This window comes from Macaca fascicularis, chromosome 8 (genome assembly GCF_037993035.2).
Source record: "Macaca fascicularis isolate 582-1 chromosome 8, T2T-MFA8v1.1".
In the NCBI taxonomy this organism is placed as follows: domain Eukaryota; kingdom Metazoa; phylum Chordata; class Mammalia; order Primates; family Cercopithecidae; genus Macaca; species Macaca fascicularis.
In genome coordinates, this window is record NC_088382.1 from 129600416 (window position 1) to 129619638 (window position 19223).

A 19223-nucleotide genomic window follows, 5' to 3' on the forward strand; every position below is an offset into this window, starting at 1 on the left:
AATAAGAGGAAAAGGAGTGAATGGTTGGATAGAATACCATCCCTGGTGACCAAAAAAAATGATCCCTCACAAGAGCCCCACCCATCCTTGTGCGCTTGGTGAAGCAGTGAGCCGGGCAGCTAGCAAGGGTCTTCTGTCTTCAAGGTGATCTTGATGACCTTTGTAACTTTGACACTGGTGTGCAGTTAGCCCCACCTTGCTGACCTTCTTCTTCCTCAGTAGGATAATCATCATCTTTAATCCCTCTCTGTTTAAGTCTGATTTCAGTCTACTAAGTTGTTTATGTGACCGTAAGTCCAAGACCACATTTTAAAAATTTTTGATGATGTGCCATCCAGGGCACAGTTGATGTCTGTGCATTCCCTGTATGCTGCTATCATAGTGCTGGATTCAGTTCACATGTTTCATGGTGCCTGTTGTGTTACATCATTTACGAGCAAGCATTTCAAGGATGAATGAAAGTATGTGACCTTCCTCCTTCCAACTAGATAAGTAGACTAATTTTTTGTTTGTTTGTTTCTGAGACAGAGTCTCACTCTGTGCCCAGGCTGGAGTGCAGTGGCATGATCTCAACTCACTGCAACCTCCACTTCCCGGGTTCAAGAGATTCTCAAGCCTCAGCCTATCAAGTAGCTGGAATTACAGGTGTGCGCCACCATGCCTGGCTAATTTTTATGTTTTTACTAGAGGCAAGGATTCACCATGTTGGCCAGGCTGGTCTCCAGCTCCTGACCTCAGGTGATCCACCCGCCTCAAGGCCTCCCAAAGTGCTGAGATTACAGGCATGAGCCACCGTGCCCAGCTAAAATATTTTTATATTCAGTAGAACTTGTAGAATTCAAGATGATACATTTTTATATTCATCCTCAGACTACATGCATGAGTTGAATGGAAGTCAATTTTCCCCCTTTTAAGTAATCAGCTTCTATTATTTCTTTGCCTGCTAAAATCATCCTAATAATATACAAGGGAGGAAAATGTAGTCACATTATCCACAAAAAGAAGAATATACCTGTACCATGTCACTTTATTATTTTGGTAAACTACATGACGTTTCCCTCATGATTTCTGCAGTTAAGCATAGCAGTGTATAGGGATCTGTTTTTCTTTGACCAAATAGTGAATTGAGTGCTTCTAGAGTCCCAACTTTCCTAAACAATGAGATCCTCTCGCAAATATATGGCTCTAGCTTTCTGGCTATGTCTGCTTTTCTTCCTAGTTTAAATCCCATTTAATACGAAGCCAAGCCAAGCCCCTAGAGAATTCTACCAAAGCAAAAGGGAAGGCTTGGAAAGTCCCATAAATTATAAATTGGATGAGTACCCAATTGTCAGTTTTCAATTACAACTGCTGTTAAGATCACAACTGTAATATTAGATATTGAATGTAGATGTTGAACACTGTCTCTTTGAATTGTTGTCCTGTTTACAGATAAATAGTCCCAAGGAGCAAAGAATGAAATGAAATGTATCAAATGGTATATATTACATTTACTATAATACGAAGGTGCCGTATATCACTGGGATCTGAGAAATGTAGAATTGGAACAAATGTAAGACAGGCACAAACTGTTCCCCATGCTTTTTCCTCCTTCTCTTTACTTTTTTCCCCGTATCATGGATTATTGTTTTCTGTGTTTAACAGAAAGTAAGTTGTTTACGTAGCAAGGATTTTTATATTCAGTATGGAGAATTACATGTTAATGTGGAGAAAAAATCAGGCTGAGGCCGAGTGTACGGTGGCTCACACCTGTAATCCTAGCACTTTGGGAGACTGAGGCAGGTAGGTCACCTGAGGTCAGGGGTTTGAGACCAGCCTGGCCAACATGGTGAAACTCCGTCTCTACTAAAAATACAAAAATTAGTGGGGCATGGGGGCACGCACCTGTAATCCCGGCTATTCGGGAGGCTGATGCAGGAGAATTGCTTGAACCCAGGAGGTGGAGGTTGCAGTGAGCCGAGATCGCATCATTGCACTCCAGCCTGGGCTACAGAGCAAAGACTCTGTCTCAAAAAAAAAAGAAAAAGAAAAAGAAAAAATCAGGCTGGGCGTGGTGGCTCATACCTGTAATCCCAGCTACTTGGGAGACAGAAGCAGGACAATCACTTGAACCCTGGAGGCAGAAGTTGCAGTGAGCCAAGATTGCACCACTCTGGATGACAGAGTGAGACTGCCTCAAAAAAAAAAAAAAAAGTGTACAAAAAACATCAACTTTTCTCTCTCTGGAATATAAACTCTATGTCATTTAGCTGTTGTTAATTCTTGAACCTCTACTTATATAATTTATGACTATAACAATGATCTTTGACTTTCATAATCTAGTTACTTCCCAAACTTTACTGTGTCTTAATGCATTGCTTTATTTTTTGCTTTTTGTCAACTTCTGAAGTTTGAGTATCTTCGAGTGGGGTACTCACTAAGCTTTAGCTGGATATCTGGTTATGATTTCATATGTTTTTCACGGGTGAAAAGGTAACAAACTGCTCAGAGAAGGGCAATGTGTTCTTTAAAGAAAGTTAGGCCAGGTGCAGTGGCTCACGCCTGTAATGCCAGCACTTTGGGAGGCTGAGGTGGGCAGATCACGAGGTCAGGAGTTTGAGACCAGCCTGGCCAGCATGGTGAAACCCCATCTCTACTCAAAATACAAAAAATTAGCTGGACATGGTGGTGCAAGCCTATAGTCTCAGCTACTTGGGAGGCTGAGGCAGGAGAATCGCTTGAACTCAGCAGGTGGAGCTTGCAGTGAGCCGAGATCGCACCATTGCACTTCAGCCTGGGCAACAGAGTGAGACTCTGTTTCAAAAAAAAAAAAAAAGAACGAAAAAAGAAAGTTAGAAGAATTAGAATTTCAGAATAAGTGGTAAATTTTTAAAAAAGAAAAAAATAAAGGCAGAAAAGATAGAGGAAATGAGTTCTCCATAGGAACTGAAATGAACAAAGTGTGAAGTCAGTCTTTAGAAGTCTAAAATGAAGAATGCTTACAACACTATATGTCAGATGCCATGCCACATCTCTACATAAATTATCTCATTTTTCCTTCGCACAGAATATATGCAAAAAATTGAATAAGTTGCCCAAATACTCAGATAGTAAATGTGGCAGAGCTAGGATTGAAACTGAAGATATCCAGCTCTAAAACTTGTGCTTTTCATTGTGTGATAAATTTTCTAAAAGTAGACCTGGCATGGTGGCTCATGCCTGTAATCCCAGCACTTTGGGAGGCCGAGGCAAGTGGATCACTTGAGGTCAGGAGTTCGAGACCAGCCTGGCCAACGTGGTGAAACCCTGTCTCCACTAAAAATACAAAAATTAGCCAGGCATGGTGGCAGGTGCCTATAATCCCAGCTACTCGGGGGACTGAGGCAGGAGAGTTGCTTGAACCCAGGAGGTGGAGGTTGCAGTGGGCCAAGATCACGTCGCTGCATTCCAGGCTGGATGACAGAGCCAGGCTCCTTAGTCTCAAAAAAAAAAAAAAAAAAAGAAAAAGAAATTTCTAAAAGTTATTCAGCATAAAAATTGTCAATAAAGTTCCAACTTAATTGCTTCGTTCTTGTGTGAAATGATGTCTCTCTTAGCAGGCTTTGGCATTGGTGAGCATAAAGAGACGAGCAGATGAAGGTGTCATATTTCAATCGCAATGTTAAGATCAGTAGCTGGGATGGAGTATGATACTTAGTAGGTGCTCAGTTTGTCAAATAAATGAACGGATGTCATGTGTGATTTATTGATGCCATAATATGGCTGTCTACCTGCACTCCTTCAGCTTTTAAAGTTGTGATTATATATATTAAACCTAAAACTTTACTCACACCAAAAGCAAATGTATGAAACTCAATGTTTATATCATTAAACTGTTTATATCATTAAACTTTTAATGAGAGACAGAAAAAAGGCAAAATATTAATAACTTATTGGCAATGATGCAAGTGATACATACAATTGTCACTTTTGTATGCTGAGAGGAGAACTCGACTCCATCTGTGTCAGCCACACAGCTAGGTGAATAAACACGTGGCAACCTTCATTTCAGGGAGGGTGGCTGCTCCTGAGACACCCAGATCCAAATCCATCCTTGAAAATTGAGGTGGGGCATTAAATATTATATCCCATAAAATTGAATTCTCCTAGGCCAAATGGCAGCATATCGTCAACAGATGATGATAACAGTAAAAAAAAAAACAGTGGTTGTAAAATAATAAAGGTATAATTTATTGAGTGCTTACAATGTATTTGGCATTATGCTGAACACTTATAGTTGACTATCTCATCTGACCCTCATGTTACCTGATTTCATTATGTTTGAGGTCACCTATTCTATTGGGGAAAGAATGTGATGAGGAAGGACTATTTAAAGTTAACTTTTGTATTTGATCTTAGGTAGAATGTTTGCCCAGTTGGTTATAGGTGGTATAGAGGTGGGGAGGTGTAAGATGGAGACTGGGTGTAAATTAAACACTGGGTCAATAATTAAAGCTGGAGGAGAGACATAATTAGGTCAGCGGTCAAATTTCTATTTCATTTAAAAATACTCTTAAAGTACTTTGAAGTCAGTTATACTTTTTTTTTTTTTTTTTTTTTTTGGATTTAGAATGCTTTCCTGGATTGACTTATACAGAGGCAATATTTTATGTAATTCACCGTGCCAAGAGAAAACAGTAGGTCTTAATAAACGTCTACAGAGCTATATATTTGCAGGTCATAATTTTAAGAAACTTGCCAAAGTCAACTTGAGGATTTTTTAAAAATCTCAACAAACTCAGAAGGTTGCCAGAAATAAATAATTTACCTACAAAATTTTATTATAGCATTACTGAGTATAGTGATGTAGTAAATTTATGTAAAAATTTGACTATCTTCAAGAGGGCCACGTTGGTAGCTATCATATCAAAGTGTGATTGGCTTATTTTTTGGTCCAGGTTGCATTAGGTGAGCCTCTCCTGAATCCAAGGACGGTTTGTTTATTTATGATTTTATTTTATTTTATATTTTATTTTTTGAGACAGAGTCTCACTATGTTTCCCAAGCTGGCCTTGAATGCCTGGCCTCAAGTGATCCTCCCATTTTAACCTCCCAAAGTGCAGGGATTACATGCACGAGCATTCATTGATGACTGATTGGTTGATTGAGACAGGATCTCACTCTTTGGCCAGGCTGGAGTGTAGTGATGTGATCACAGGTAACTGCAGCCTCAACCTCCTGGGATCAAGCGATTCTCCTACCTCAGCCTCCTGAGTAGCTGGGACTATAGGCATGCACCACCATGCCTGGCTAATATTTTAATTTCATTTTATTTTTAGAGACAGAATGTGTTGCCCAGGCTAATCTTGAACTCCTGGCCTCATGCTCTCCTCCCACCTTGGCCTCCCAATGTGCTGGCATTACAGGTGTGAGCCACCACACCTGTCCAGATTATTTATTAAGAACATGTAGAAATACCACTGAATTAACTATATTTGTCTTTGAGGCCAACATATTTCATTTGGCCAAAGTAAGTATCACCATTTAAAAATTGCGGAAAGCCGTATGAATTATTAGATTAAATGCTGGCACTGGCGCTCTCTTAGTAGGGACCCATGTTGTAAGACTTGATATTTATGTGACCAGAAGAATTGTTCATTAACATATGTGGATAAGAAATATAGTTACAACCCTAGATTGCATTTGTTGATATTGACCTAGAGAGGATGTGATGCTGTTTGTGAAATAGCAAAAGAGACTGTTGAACCAGTTGGCATGATTGATAAAGGTGTTAATATGATTCTTAATGGGTTTTTATTATCTAGATTCTTTTCCTAGTGGTTTATAATATTTTGAATTTTACAATCCAAAAAAAAGTTGCCAGGATTGAATTTTTTGTTTAACTTCTGTTTTTACCATTTTTTCCTAAAACATTGGGCAAGAAAAGTACCTGGTATATAGTTAACCTAACTCAATACATGGTAGGTGAATAAATAGATGGATGATCAAACAACAAAAAAATAGTGGAGTCTCGCTCTGTCACCCAGGCTGGAGTGCAATGAAGTGATCTTGGCTCACTGCAACCTCCGACTCCCAGGCTCAAGCGATCCTTCCATCTCAGCCTCTTGAGTAGCTGGGACTAAAGGCATGCTCCATGCCTGGCTAATTTTTGTATTTTTAGCAGAGGTTGGGTTTCAACATCTTGGCCAGGCTAGTCTTGAACTCCTGACCTCAAGTGATTTGCCCGCCTCGGCCTCCAAAAGTGCTGGAATTACAGGCATGAGCCACCGCACCTGGCCTCATTGTGGGGTTTTAATGTGTATTTCCATATTGACTAATGAGGTTGACCCTGTTTTCATGTGCTGATTAGATATATGTGTGTCTTCTGTTTTTGTGTTGTCTATTCAAGTTTTTTGCTTTTGGGGGAAAGTTGCATGAGACGTCTGCATGATGGTGACCAGTTTGCAGAGTTCCTGATGACTCTGCAGATGAACAGAAATGACCCAGGAACATGGCTTTTGGGGCCTGATGTACCACCTGCACTATAGCTCCAAGAATCATGAACTCAAAGTGTAAAATTGAGGCAATAAATAAATCTCAATGGATTTCTAAGATATAAATCGTATAGAATTGGGTGTACCATCAGACTGATAGTCATACATGAGCAGTTTTGTGAGACATGGTTTTGATTTTTTTGATGATCTAGAGAAGGAATAGTTTCTCATAGAAGCAGTAAGAGCAGTGGTTTGGAACTTGGACTCTAGAATCAGATACTGTGTTATATTTCTACCTCTGCCATTTACTGTGTCTTTTTGGAGTGACTTCCTAAACCTTTGGACTTCAGTTTCCTCATCAAAAATAGGAAAAAAAATAAGAAATAAAATAGGCTGGGCGCAGTGGCTCACGCCTGTAATCCCAGAGCTTTGGGAGGTTGAGGCGGGCGGATCACCTGAGGTCAGGAGTTCAAAACCAGCCTGGTCAACACGGAGAAACCCCGTCTCTACTAAAAATACAAAATTAGCTGGGTCTGGTGGTGCATGCCTGTAATCCCAGCAACTTGGGAGCCTGAGGCAGGAGAATCGCTTGAACCTGAGAGGTGGAGGTTGTGGGGAGCCGAGATTGTGCCATTGCACTCCAGCCTGGATAACAAGAGTGAAACTGTCTAAAAAAAAAAAGAAAGGAAATAAAATAATGGTACCTATATCCCAAGCTATTGTGATAATTAAAGGAATTAGAACATATAAGACACTTACTTAAGGTCATGCTGGGTTTATAGGACACGCTGTATGAGGGCTAGCTCTTGTTATTACTAATTTCAAGTTGACACACTGGCATGATTATATCACTGTAAAGTGTGGATTTGGGCTGGGCACAGTGGTGTGTGTCTGTAGTCCTAGTTACTCGGGAGGTTGAGGCAGGAGGATTGCTTGAGCCCAAGAGTTTGAGGCTACAGTGAGCTATGATCGTGCCACTGCACTCCAGCCTGGGCAACAGAGTGAATCTCTATCTCTAAATAAATTAGTAAATAAATAAAGTATAGATTTCCTTAGGGACTAAGCAGGCTTTATTATTGGATAACCATTTATTTATGTATTAAACATCAAACATAAATGGCACCAGACAGTATGATTCCACTTACATACTGTTCTCAAAGTGATAACATTATAGAGATGGAAAGCAAAGGTGGTTGCCAGGCGTCAGGAACTCAGTGAAGGAGGCCATAGAGGGGAAACACAGGGAGAGAGCGCCTTTGTCATGTTGTCCTGGTGGTTACAAAAATCTCTACATGTGATAAAACCTCACTGAACTCCATGTGCTCATGCACACAGATGCACACTCACACACACAAATGAGTGCATGTAAAAGCTGATGACATCTGAATAAGGGCTGTAGACTGTACCGATGTCAACATTCTGGTTTGATATTGTACTATAGTTATTTATGTAAGGGGTTACCATTGGGGAAATCTGGGTGAAGGGTACCCAGGAACTCTCTGTACTCTGTTGAATTTTTTAAACAGCTTTATTAAGATATAGTTCACATACCAAGCAATTCATTAAAGTGTACCATTGAGTGGTTCTTAGCATATTTACAGAGTTTTGCAATCATCACAACAGGCAATTTTAGAACATTTTCATCACCTCAAAAAGAAATTGCATGCTGTAGCTAATACCCCTCCCAACCCAACCCCAAGGCCCCCCTCCAGCCCCTGGCAACCACCAGTATACTTCTGTCTCTAGAAATGTCTCTGTTTTGGACATTCCATATGAATGGAATCATACAGTGTGTGGTCTCTGTATTTTCTTTGCAACTCTCTGTAAGTCTATAATTATTTCAAAATAAGAAGCTATTTTGTTTTTTCTAAGACAGAGTCTTGCCCTGTTGCCCAGGCTGGAGTGCAGTGGTACAATCTCGGCTCACTGCAATGTCTGCCTCCTGGGTTCAAGTGATTCTTATGCCTCAGCCTCCCGAGTAGCTGGAATTACAGGTGCATGCCGCCACACCCGGCTAATTTTTGTATTTTTAGTAGAAACGGGGATTCACCATGTTGGCCAGGCTGGTGTCAAACTCCTGACCTCAAGTGATCCACCCATCTTGGCTTCCCAAAGTGCTGGGATTACAAGTGTGAGCCACTGCGCCCGGCCTCAAAATAAAAAGTTTTTAAAAATGAATTGAGGGGGCAGGCGTGGTGGCTCACGCCTGTAATCCTAGCACTTTGGAAGGCTGAGGCAAGTGGATCACTTGAGGTTAGGAGTTCGAGACCAGCCTGGCCAACATGGTGCAACCCCATCTCTACGAAAAATACAAAAATTAGCCAGATGTGGTGGTAGGCACCTGTAATCCCAGATACTTGGGAGGCTGAGGCAGGAGAATTGCCTGAATCCAGGAGGCGGAGGTTGCAGTGAGCCGAGATCATGTCATTGCACTCCAGCCTGGGTGACAGAGCAAGACACCATCTCAAAAAAAAAAAAAAAAAAAAGAAAGAATCGAGTGTTGCTATGGGACAAGGTCTCTGCTGGGCACTGGGGACACATGAGTAAGTGAAGCCGTGATCACTGCCCCAAAGAGCTTAGAGTTTAGAGGGAAAGACAGAGAAGGGGGCAGACAGTGAGGGTGCAGTGTTATCAGTGCTTTGGTGGAGGCGGCACAGGGGCCAGGAGAACACTAGGAAGAATAGAACTCAGATTGAAAGTAAGGTCAGACAAAGTTCCCCAGAAGAATTGGTTAGCAAATTTTTAAACTGCATGCCATGTGGAAAGAACTTGGGACCATGGATGGATGGACAGCAGCTCATGTGGCATCTGTGGAAGAGAAGTCTTTCTTGAGACTTTTGTCCCTGTTGCCTGTGGTCCTTTGGCTGTCATGCTCAGTGTCCAGGATGCCAGATAGTCCTCATTGGCTGTTTTTTTTTTTTTTTTTTTTTTTTTTTCTCCCCAGTGTCCAACAAGCACCCATTTGTGGACAGCAACCTTCTCTACCAGTTTAGAATGAACTTCCGGCGGAGGCGAAGACTGATGGAGCTGCTCAATGAAAAGTCCCCTTCCTCCCAGGAAACTCATGACAGTCCCTTCTGCCTGAGGAAGCAGAGCCATGACAATCGGAAATCTACCAGCTTTATGTCAGGTATGCCATCCCAGCGTTTATTGGAGCTCAAGTGTTTGTCTTTTGAGAAATAGTGGAGCCTTGACTCACCTTTGTGAAACTCTGTTCTCTATGGGAGAGTAGACTTTTTACTTATTCATGGCCGGACGTGGTGGCTCACGCCTGTAATCCCAGCACTTTGGGAGGCCGAGGCGAGTGGATCACGAGGTCAGGAGATTGAGATCATCCTGGCTAACACGGTGAAACCCTGTCTCTACTAAAAATACAAAAAATTAGCCGGGCGTGGTGGCGGGCACCTGTGGTCCTAGCTACTTGGGAGGCTGAGGCAGGAGAATGGCCTGAACCTGGGAGGCGGAGCTTGCAGTGAGCCGAGATCGCGCCACTACACTCCAGCCTGGGCGAAAGAGTGAGACTACATCTCAAAAAAAAGAATTTTTACTTATTCATAACCAAGAAGTATGAAAAAAATTCCGAAACCCTAAGTTTTTCTTGGACAGCCAACTTAGATGCCAGGAATCTGTTTTATAAAAGTGTGTATTTGAATTATAGAAGGCCTCTCATGCTCTCACTCATACCTTATTTATTTTTCATTGCAAGCCATTCGTGCCTGGCATGATGGCGCACACTTATAATCTCAGCTACTTGGGAGGCTGAGGTGGGAGAATCACTTGAGGTCAGGAGTTTGAGACTAGGCTGGGCAATATAGCAAGACCTCGTCTGTCCAAAAAATTTAAAAATAAATAAATAAATACAAGTTTTTGTTTGTTTGGTTTTTTAGATGGAGTCTCACTCTGTTGCCCAGGCTAGAGTGCAGTGGTGTGCTTTTGGCTCACCACAACTTCTGCCTCCCAGGTTCAAGCAATTCTCCTGCCTCAGCCTCCCAAGTAGCTGGGACTACAGGCGTGCATCACCATGCCTGGCTAATTTTTGTATTTTTAGTAGAGATGGGGTTTCACTATGTTGACCAGGCTAGTCTCAAGCTCCTGACCTCATGATCCTCCTGCCTTGGCCTCCCAAAGTGCTGGGATTACAGGCATGAGCTACCATGCCCAGCCTTACAAGTAGTTTTTACATATCATTTAATTATTCAGTTTTGTAAATCACAACTTCAAAAAGCTATCTATTTCAAAGATGAATAAGAAGATTATTTCTGTGGGCATTTACACTGGTAACCACAAAAAAGTGACTGGTTATCCACCCATTATCAGTGGGCGACAGAGAACAAAGAAGAACAATGCAAAGCTGATGCAAGTCTCGTAGAGCATAGCAGCCGGGGGTGTTACACAGTTAAAGTCCGACAGTCTCAGATGTGCAGTTAGCTGTGATGGAAATGATGGTGATTGGATGTAAAGGTGACCTGGCTGTGACAGCTGTCCCTCCATTGATTATGAGTGCTGATTTGGTTGATCTGTCTGTCCAGGAGGGTGTAAGAGGAGAACGAAAATGATGTGATTGGTGTTCACAAATGAGTGCATCCAGAAAATGTGAACTTGAAGTAAGTGTCCATCTGTTTAAGAGGGTGAGGTGCTTAAAGGGGTATCTTGAACTGCCCTGAAAACTTGGTGTTATCTCGAGAAATTGGTTGGTTTAAGGTTTGAAACTACTGGGCTTAACCCAGCACAATATGAAAGTGTCATGACTTGGTTATGAACAGGAGATGACAGTGAGAGCACTTACAACTATATGTATTTTTTTTATTTATTTATTTATTTATTTATTTATTTATTTATTTATTTATTTTGTTTTATATTTTTTTGCGATGGAGTTTCGCTCTTGTTGCCCAGGCTGGAGTGCAATGGCGTGATCCTGGCTCACTGCAACCTCCGCCTCTCGGGTTCAAGCGATTCTCCTGCCTCAGCCTCCTGGGTAGCTGGGATTAGAGGCATATGCCACCACACCTGGCTAATTTTGTATTTTTAGTAGAGTCAAGGTTTCTGCATGTTGGTCAGACTGGTCTCGAACTCCCAACCTCCGGTGATCCGCCTGCCTCAGTCCCCCAAAGCTCTGGGATTATAGTTGTGAACCACTGCACCCAGCCACAACTATATGTATTGAGGCCAGGTGTGGTGGCTTATGCCTGTAATCCCAGTACTTTGGGAGGCCAAAGCGGGAGGATCACCTGAGGTCAGGAGTTCGAGACCAGCCTGGGCAACAAAGTGAAACCCTGTCTCTATTAAAAATACAAAAATTAGCTGGGTGTGGTGGTGGGTGCCTGTAGTCTTAGCTACCCAGGAGGCTGAGGAAGGAGTATCACTTGAACCCGGGAAGCGGAGGTTACAGTGAACAGCGATCTCGCCACTGCACTCCAGCCTCAGTGACAGAGCGAGACTCTGTCTCAAAACAAAACAACTGAATGTATTGAGACATTTCTGTGCCCCAGGCCCTGAGCCAAGCTTGGTTGTATGAATTTTCTCATTTAATTCTTACTGTAACCCTAAGAGAAAGGACTTTTCTTATCCCTATTTTACAGTTGAAGAGATTAAGATACAGAGCAATTAAGTGGCTTACGGAAAGTTAGGAAGTGGTGGGCAGAGCTCAGTCCACCAGCTGTAGCTAACACCAGCTTAGCTCCCAGCAGTTTTGTTTACTCCAGTGCTTTTAATATGCCACCACCTCCCCGATCCCCCACACCCAGGTTCCTCAGACACAGCCATCTGGAGGAGAGAAAGAAGCATAAGCTTCTGTGGGAAAAGAAAGACTGACTGAGGGTCAGGAGGCTAATCCTGTGCTCCCAGGCCAATCTGGTCAGGTCAGGAGGACACACTTGATATATGTCTCCTTAACATTGTAAACTTCTGCAGAGTGATTTTACTTTCTCACAAACAAGGGTTTGCCTGTTTCTTGAGTGGGCCCGATAGACCTGAACAAGTGATAATGATGAGTAGAAGGATATAGTAACCATGGTAACCTGTATTAGTCCATTCTTGAATTGCTATAAAGGAATAACTGAGATTGAGTAATTTATTAGGTTGGTGCAAAGGTCATTGCGGTTTTTGTTGTGAAAAGTAATGGCAAAATTGCAAAAAGTAATGGGGCACAGAAATGTCCTATAGTTGTAAGTGGTCTCATTGTCACCTCCTATTCTGTCCACCAGCTTTAGCTTACATCAGTTTAACTCATACCAAGCTTCATGCACCCAAGCTTGGCTCGGTGCCTGGGGCACAGAAATTACTATTAATGGCAAAAACCGCGATGACTTTTGCACCAACCTAATATCAAGAAAAGAAGTTTAATTGGCTCACCATTCTGCAGGGAAAACAGGAAGGATGGTGGTATCTGCTTTTGGGGAGACCTCAGGAAGCTTCCAATCATGGTTGAAGGTGAAGTGGGAGTAGGGGTCTCACATGGCACAAGTGGGAGTGGCAGGGGTTGGGGGTGGAGGTGCCACATACTTTCAAACAACTAGATCTCACAAGAACTCACTTACTATGGTGAGGACAGTGTAATGGGGATGGAACCATTCATGAGAATCCACCCCCATGATCCAGTCACCTCCCACCAGGCCCCACTTCCAACATTGGGGATTACCTTTCAACATGAGATTTGGGTGGGGACATATATTCGAACCACATCATGACCATGAACACCAGCATTTATTTTGGGCTTCCCACGTGCCAGGGTCTCCATGATTTCTTTCATTCAGTCATATACCCTCCCCATGTTGAGAGCCAGCTTACTCCATGACAGAGAACCAAATCAGAAAAGTAAAGACATACACGCTCAAAGCCTGAATGTGTGCTCTGTATTTTAAGCTCCTTCTTCCATGGCTCTGGATGATTAATCCTTCTTTGTTTTTGTTTTTATTTTTTCTGAGACAGAGTCTCACTCTGTCGCCCAGGCTGGAGTGCAGTGGTGCCATCTTGGTTCACTGCAGTCTCTGCCTCCCAGGTTCAAGCAATTCTCCTGCCTCAGCTTCCCAAGTAGCTGGGATTACAAGTGCGTGCCACCATGCCTGGCTAATTTTTGTGGTTTTAGTAGAGATGGGGTTTCACCATGTTGGCCAGGCTGGTCTTGAACTCCTGACCTCGTAATCTGCTCACCTCGGCCTCCCAAAGTGCTGGGATTACAGGCATGAGCCACCGGGCCCGGCCTGATTAATGGTTTTATTTGAAATCAGAAGGCATTTATTTTCACTGTTGATTCATCCCGTGTAACTAGCAAGTCATTTATATCCTAGCAAGGACTGCTCAGCATGGATGTGGTAGTTCTTGAAATAATATCATCTTTTCATGCTCATGATATAACCCACCCCTTGCACAATCCTATAAGACAGCATTGTTCTCACTTTACAGTCAGGGAAATTTAGGCTCAGAGAGCTTCCCTGAGGTGACCCCAAGTTGTGCTACAAGTGGCAGAGCTGGCCAGGCATGGTGGCCCACGTCTGTAATCCTAGTGCTTTGGGAGGCTGAGATGGGTGGATCACTTCAGGCCAGGAGTTCAAGACCAGCCTGGCCAACATGGTGAAACCCAATCTCTACTAAAAGTACAAAAATTAGCCGAGTATGGTGATGGGCACCTATGGTCCCAGCTACTGGGGAGGCTGAGGCAAGAGAATTGCATGAACCCAGGAGGCAGAGGTTGCAGTGAGCCCAGATTGTGTCACTGTACTCCAGCCTGTGCAACAGGGTGAGACTCCATCTCAAAAAAATAAAATAATATAATATAAAGTAAGAGTAGAGCTGCAACTCAAGCTCTTGTTTTTCTGCCACTAAGACCAGTGTGCTTTTTCCTGGCCTCCCTGGACGTTGCAGCTGAAAGCCTATGTGCTCTAGTGAGCCGAGACCATCCCCTCGTTGACTGTGTGTGTTCTCTGGCCTACGCAGTGAGCCCCAGCAAGGAGATCAAGATCGTGTCTGCAGTGAGGAGGAGCAGCATGAGCAGCTGTGGCAGCAGCGGCTACTTCAGCAGCAGCCCCACCCTCAGCAGCAGCCCCCCTGTGCTCTGCAACCCCAAGTCCGGTGAGTACCCAAAAGGTGGCCCCACTCCTAAGACTGTGGGGACTTGGGCAGGTCCCTGGGAAGCAGAATCTGAGATAGCAGGAGACTAGCGTGCGGGTTCTAGTAAGTTAGAGCATGCTCTTGGGGTCCACACATGTTGAATGAAGGGAAGGAAGAATTGGGCTGAAGGAGAAATTGGGTTGTAGCCCAGTCTCAGTGAAGGCTGTCATTGACCCAATAAGACCTCAGGAGCTGGGATGGCCCTTCCAAGTTGCCTGGAGTTGTGTTGAGGGGCTGGGCCTTTAGATCCACGTGTTGGCCACTTACTAGATATTGGCTGCCCCTGGGAGGAGGGCATGACCTTGGGCGAAGCAGCTGTCTTCAGAGAGATGGTCCCCAAGACAGCTGAGGGCCGTTGCCATGCCATTAGCACTCCCTGAGCTGGGAGGAGTTCCTGAGCCCTGAAGGGGGTTTTGGGCAGTGTGTGTAACAGTGTTCACAGCAGGGGAAACAGCACTTCCCCCGAATGCAGCCGATGCAAAGATCTGTTGGGGCCCAACACCCTTAAGGAAGAAGCATGGATGTGTGCAAACCCAACTATCCCTGGAATTGACCCTGGGTGCCTTGTGGTTTCAAACTCTGCTCCTCAACCTCCATGGCCTTTATATTCCAGGAAAAAAATCTAGGCACAAAGATTGTTGGTGAACATGTACTTAGAAACAATCCTTCTTCCACCCAATCAATTAACCCCCCAGGAACTGGCAATCCATTGAAGCTACCCTTTCTCAGCATCCCTTACCCATCTCATGTCCTCACTGTTCTCCTTGCCAGGATGAGGACATGTGGTCCATCACTACAGCAACTGCCAGAAAACACTCTCAGACCCATTTGTTTAAGGCCCTGTCCAGTTTGTCACCTTCAAGGAAGAGGCTCTGTTCCTTTTGTTCATGTTGTTTCCTCATCATCAGATCCTGGGGATACAAAGATGACAGGTCATAACCCCCAACTCAGTGAATACACCACCTCTTTGGAGGACAAAACAAAATATTTCACGTTAGTAAGAATAAGGACTAATCGATGAGGTTCAAAAGGCTTTGAGAGAAAACTCTGTCATCTAATGCTATTATCTAGGAAGGTGGCTCTTTTTCCTGATCTAACTTTTTTTCTTTTTTTGCTGCCTTCTGGAGAGTTAGCGGCAGGAATAAATGTAACCTGTAAGTGAATGAAGAAACTGGCTTCCACACTGTACTGGCTGAAGAGTCGTTGAGTGCTAGGTTTTTCAATTCCTGGAGTTTGCTGATAAAGCAGAATGAAAAAGGAGAACTGAATTCTTAGAAATGGGATGTTTGAAGCCTTCATAGAAATCTGACAGGCATCCTCAAAGTTAAAAGCAAAAGATCTCAGTTTCAATAAAAGGGTCAGTGGTGCCATAACCATTTTACATGTTTTTGATTGCTTATGATGGAATACGAAAAAAGTGTGAATTACTGAAATTAGCAACAAAATCCATGTTCTCTGAGGTAGGTTAGTATTGTTTCCTCTTTCTCCTTGCCTCTGGGTCAAAGGCAAGAGTTTACTGTTACGCAGGCAGAAGAGAAAGGTCTTGTTTCCTTCCGTGGGTCTCCAAGGACGAGAGCTGTCAGGACTGAGCTGTGGTTTGTAAATCCCCAGTCTTACCCATAGTTTGACAAGCTTCTCTCTCACTCTTGAGAGGGTTCCCAAGACCTAGTGAGCTCATCTGTGATTTTTTTTTTTTCTCAAGCAGATGATCAGGCCTTCACAGTGATGCATTTAAAAATTAATTATCCTAAAGATACCAGGATATGTTTTTTAGTACTGTATACAAATGCCCTAAGCCAGACACAAAAAAAAAAACAGTACTAAAGACATTGATGTTATCGGTATCATTGTAATAAGCAAATAAGCTTCCAAGGATATGAAAAGAAAAAAGCTTTTCCTGGGCCTCAAAGTTTCTACAGTTTTCAACATAATAAAGAGGAGAAGTGCATTAAAATGAATGGTCAGCACTGCTGCCAAAGAGTACAGTGTGATTCATGTATCCAAATCCATAAGCCCCTGAGGGTTTATGGGGAGTGGAGAGAGAGTTATCTGACGGGGAATAAAAAAGATCTCAGTCCTCAAATATTGACCACTTTTCTTCTCTCCCATCCATCTGCTGAGAGATACTATTTCCATCTTGATGTTTGACCTACTCCCTCTTGTTTAGCGACCATAAATTAATTTTCACTTTCATGAGATTTCTGAAAGCAAAGGTGATAAGATCAGCGAACTGTCACCTCAACGAGAAGCACTGGATTGCCTTTCACTGAGAGGGTGCTGGTCAGACCAGAAGGCCGCGCATGTAACCAGCGGGCAAGGCCCAGCTGCCTGGTGGATCATCAGACCTCTCCCCACGCTCCCTTTCCTTGTCTGCTGCACACTCATTCCAGGACTGGTATCTGACCTCTGACTGTCACTAGCAAAGGGGATCGGAGGATGCCACTTCACCAGGTTAGGCCCCGTGGCTGGGGCCTTTTCTGTTTGTCTGTGGCACTTCAAGTTCACGATGTCTACAGAGCTGGATTAGAATGGTCCCTGTCCCCTGACCCCCTGGCTATTTGGGGAGGATATGACAGCCCCTCTCCAGTTCTTAGTGAGCACAGGATGGATGGGGAGGTTCATTTCAGTGGGTTTTAGGCAGCCACAAGTCAGGAACTGGCTGCTGTCTGCTATCTTGGTGGGCAACAGCAGCGAGCTGATGTGAGGAGGACGGCATGCCACTATCTTCCTGAGCTTCTAGACCCTTTCTTTTGCTTGCAGGACAGCATGGCCCAGAGTGAGTGTGGCACAGTAGCTGAGAATATGGGCACTGGTGTCTAATGCCTGAGTTTGATTCTACTTCTGCCACCCATTAGCTCTGGAACCTTGGACACAATCAATTTAACTTTTCTAAGGTTGTTTTTGCAGTTATAAAATGGGGATAACAACGATCCTAACTCGTTCATTCTTGTGACGATTAAGTGAGTTAATATATTCACATCACCTCGCATGGTGCCTCTTTAGCACATGTTAAATACTCCGAAAAGCTCACTAGCATTATTACTCAGGGCAGAAAGCAGTGTGTACATGCAGTCCTAGGTATTAAGAAGGAAATGAGGCCGGGTGGCTCACGCTTGTAATCCCAGCACTTTGGGAGGCTGAGGTGGGCGGATTGCCTGAGGTCACGAGTTCAAGACCAGCCTGGCCAACATGGTGAAACCCTGTCTCTACTAAAAATACAAACATTAGCCAGATGTGGTGTTGGGTGCCTGTAATCCCAGCTACTCAGGAGACTGAGGTGGGAGAATTGCTTGAATCCAGGAGGCGGAGGTTGCAGTGAGCCGAGATCGCATCATTGCATCATTGCACTCCAGCCTGGACGACAAGGGCAAAGCTCCGTCTCAAAAAAAAAAAAAAAAGAAAGAAAGAAAAAAAAAATTGACCTGTCCTCTTATCCCCACCCCCGCCACTCTTGCTTTCCTTCCCTTTCTTTTTTTCCTTAGCTTTGTAAGGTAGGTTTAGGGTTATGTATGTTTGCTGCTATTTTCTGTCTCCACTCAGCTAAAATATAAAGTGTGAGGCAGGGATCTTTGCTACTTTTTCTACCGATGGTCACCTATGAGATATCAATAAATAGCTGCTGAATACATGGATGGAGGACTTGGAAGTGCTTATGTCTTGACATTATGTTTGTCTGACAGTGCTGAAGAGACCCGTCACCTCTGAGGAACTCCTTACTCCCGGGGCTCCGTATGCAAGGAAGACATTCACGGTAGGCTGATGGTCTGGCCTGTTTCTCCTGTGCTGCCCATTCTTCTGCGCCGTGTCCATGTGTCAACGGGTAGCTTATAGACTGACCTGAAAACTGTTTTTCTAGTTTTCTTTTTGTTTTTAGCATAATTATGATAATAGGTTTTCTTGACCTTAAGGCACTAAGATGCATTAGGACTTCACATGCTTTATTATTCATACAGCATTTAACATTTTTTTGATGTGTTGTTTGTTAAAGAAAAGATTTCCATTATACGCTTATTCTAATTTAATTGCAAATTTTAAGATTGGCATCATTTGCACTTGCATTTGCCTTAAAATCTAATAATTTTAGATTTTATTTCCCACCATTAGTAATTTAAATTATTATTAATTTTATGGCAAATGGAAGTGCCAATGATGCCAATAATCCCTTCTGCATTATAATTAATTCTAGACGTTATTTAAAACATTAGGGGAGTGTTAAGGTAGAGAAAGGAAACTGTGGGATAAATTGTTCTACCGTAGGCAGGGTGCTTCGACAATGTGAGCATGCCTTGAGGTACACAAGCCTCTGACTTGCTGTGAGCAGCTCCGGACCGCCTGCCCCTTCTTGGAGGTCCCTTAGGTTCCTTCTGCCTGCATTGGATTTCTTCAAATGGAATGAAAGTGCTCCTCTCAGCATCACCATCCCCACTCCCCTTCCCGTGTCTCCTTCTGTCAATCTCCTCAAATTCACGTTCATACCCTCTTCAAAACACTTCTACTTCTCCTTCATCTTCTAACTTAGTGGCATTACCTCAGGCTGGGGGAGAATTCTATCCACACTCGGTCACGCAACAAACATTTGCTAAGGGCCGCTTCACATTCTGAATGCTGAGGAGTTAATAGGAGAAAGGCACTGATAACACGTCTGTACCAGAGGAAAAGATAAAC

The 19223-nt window shown here is 43.4% G+C and overlaps 1 protein-coding gene across 3 annotated transcripts in view; it reads left to right on the forward strand.

The window, feature by feature from the left end:
- DEPTOR (DEP domain containing MTOR interacting protein) overlaps nucleotides 1-19223 on the forward strand; it is a 195414-nt gene that overhangs the window by 115236 nt on the left and 60955 nt on the right. For all 3 annotated transcript variants that reach the window (XM_045398631.3, XM_005563995.5, XM_073999357.1), the window contains exons 5-7: nucleotides 9397-9582; nucleotides 14385-14519; nucleotides 18239-18309. In XM_045398631.3, coding sequence (XP_045254566.2) covers nucleotides 9397-9582; nucleotides 14385-14519; nucleotides 18239-18309 — 392 coding nt within the window. The remainder of the gene's footprint in view (nucleotides 1-9396; nucleotides 9583-14384; nucleotides 14520-18238; nucleotides 18310-19223) is intronic.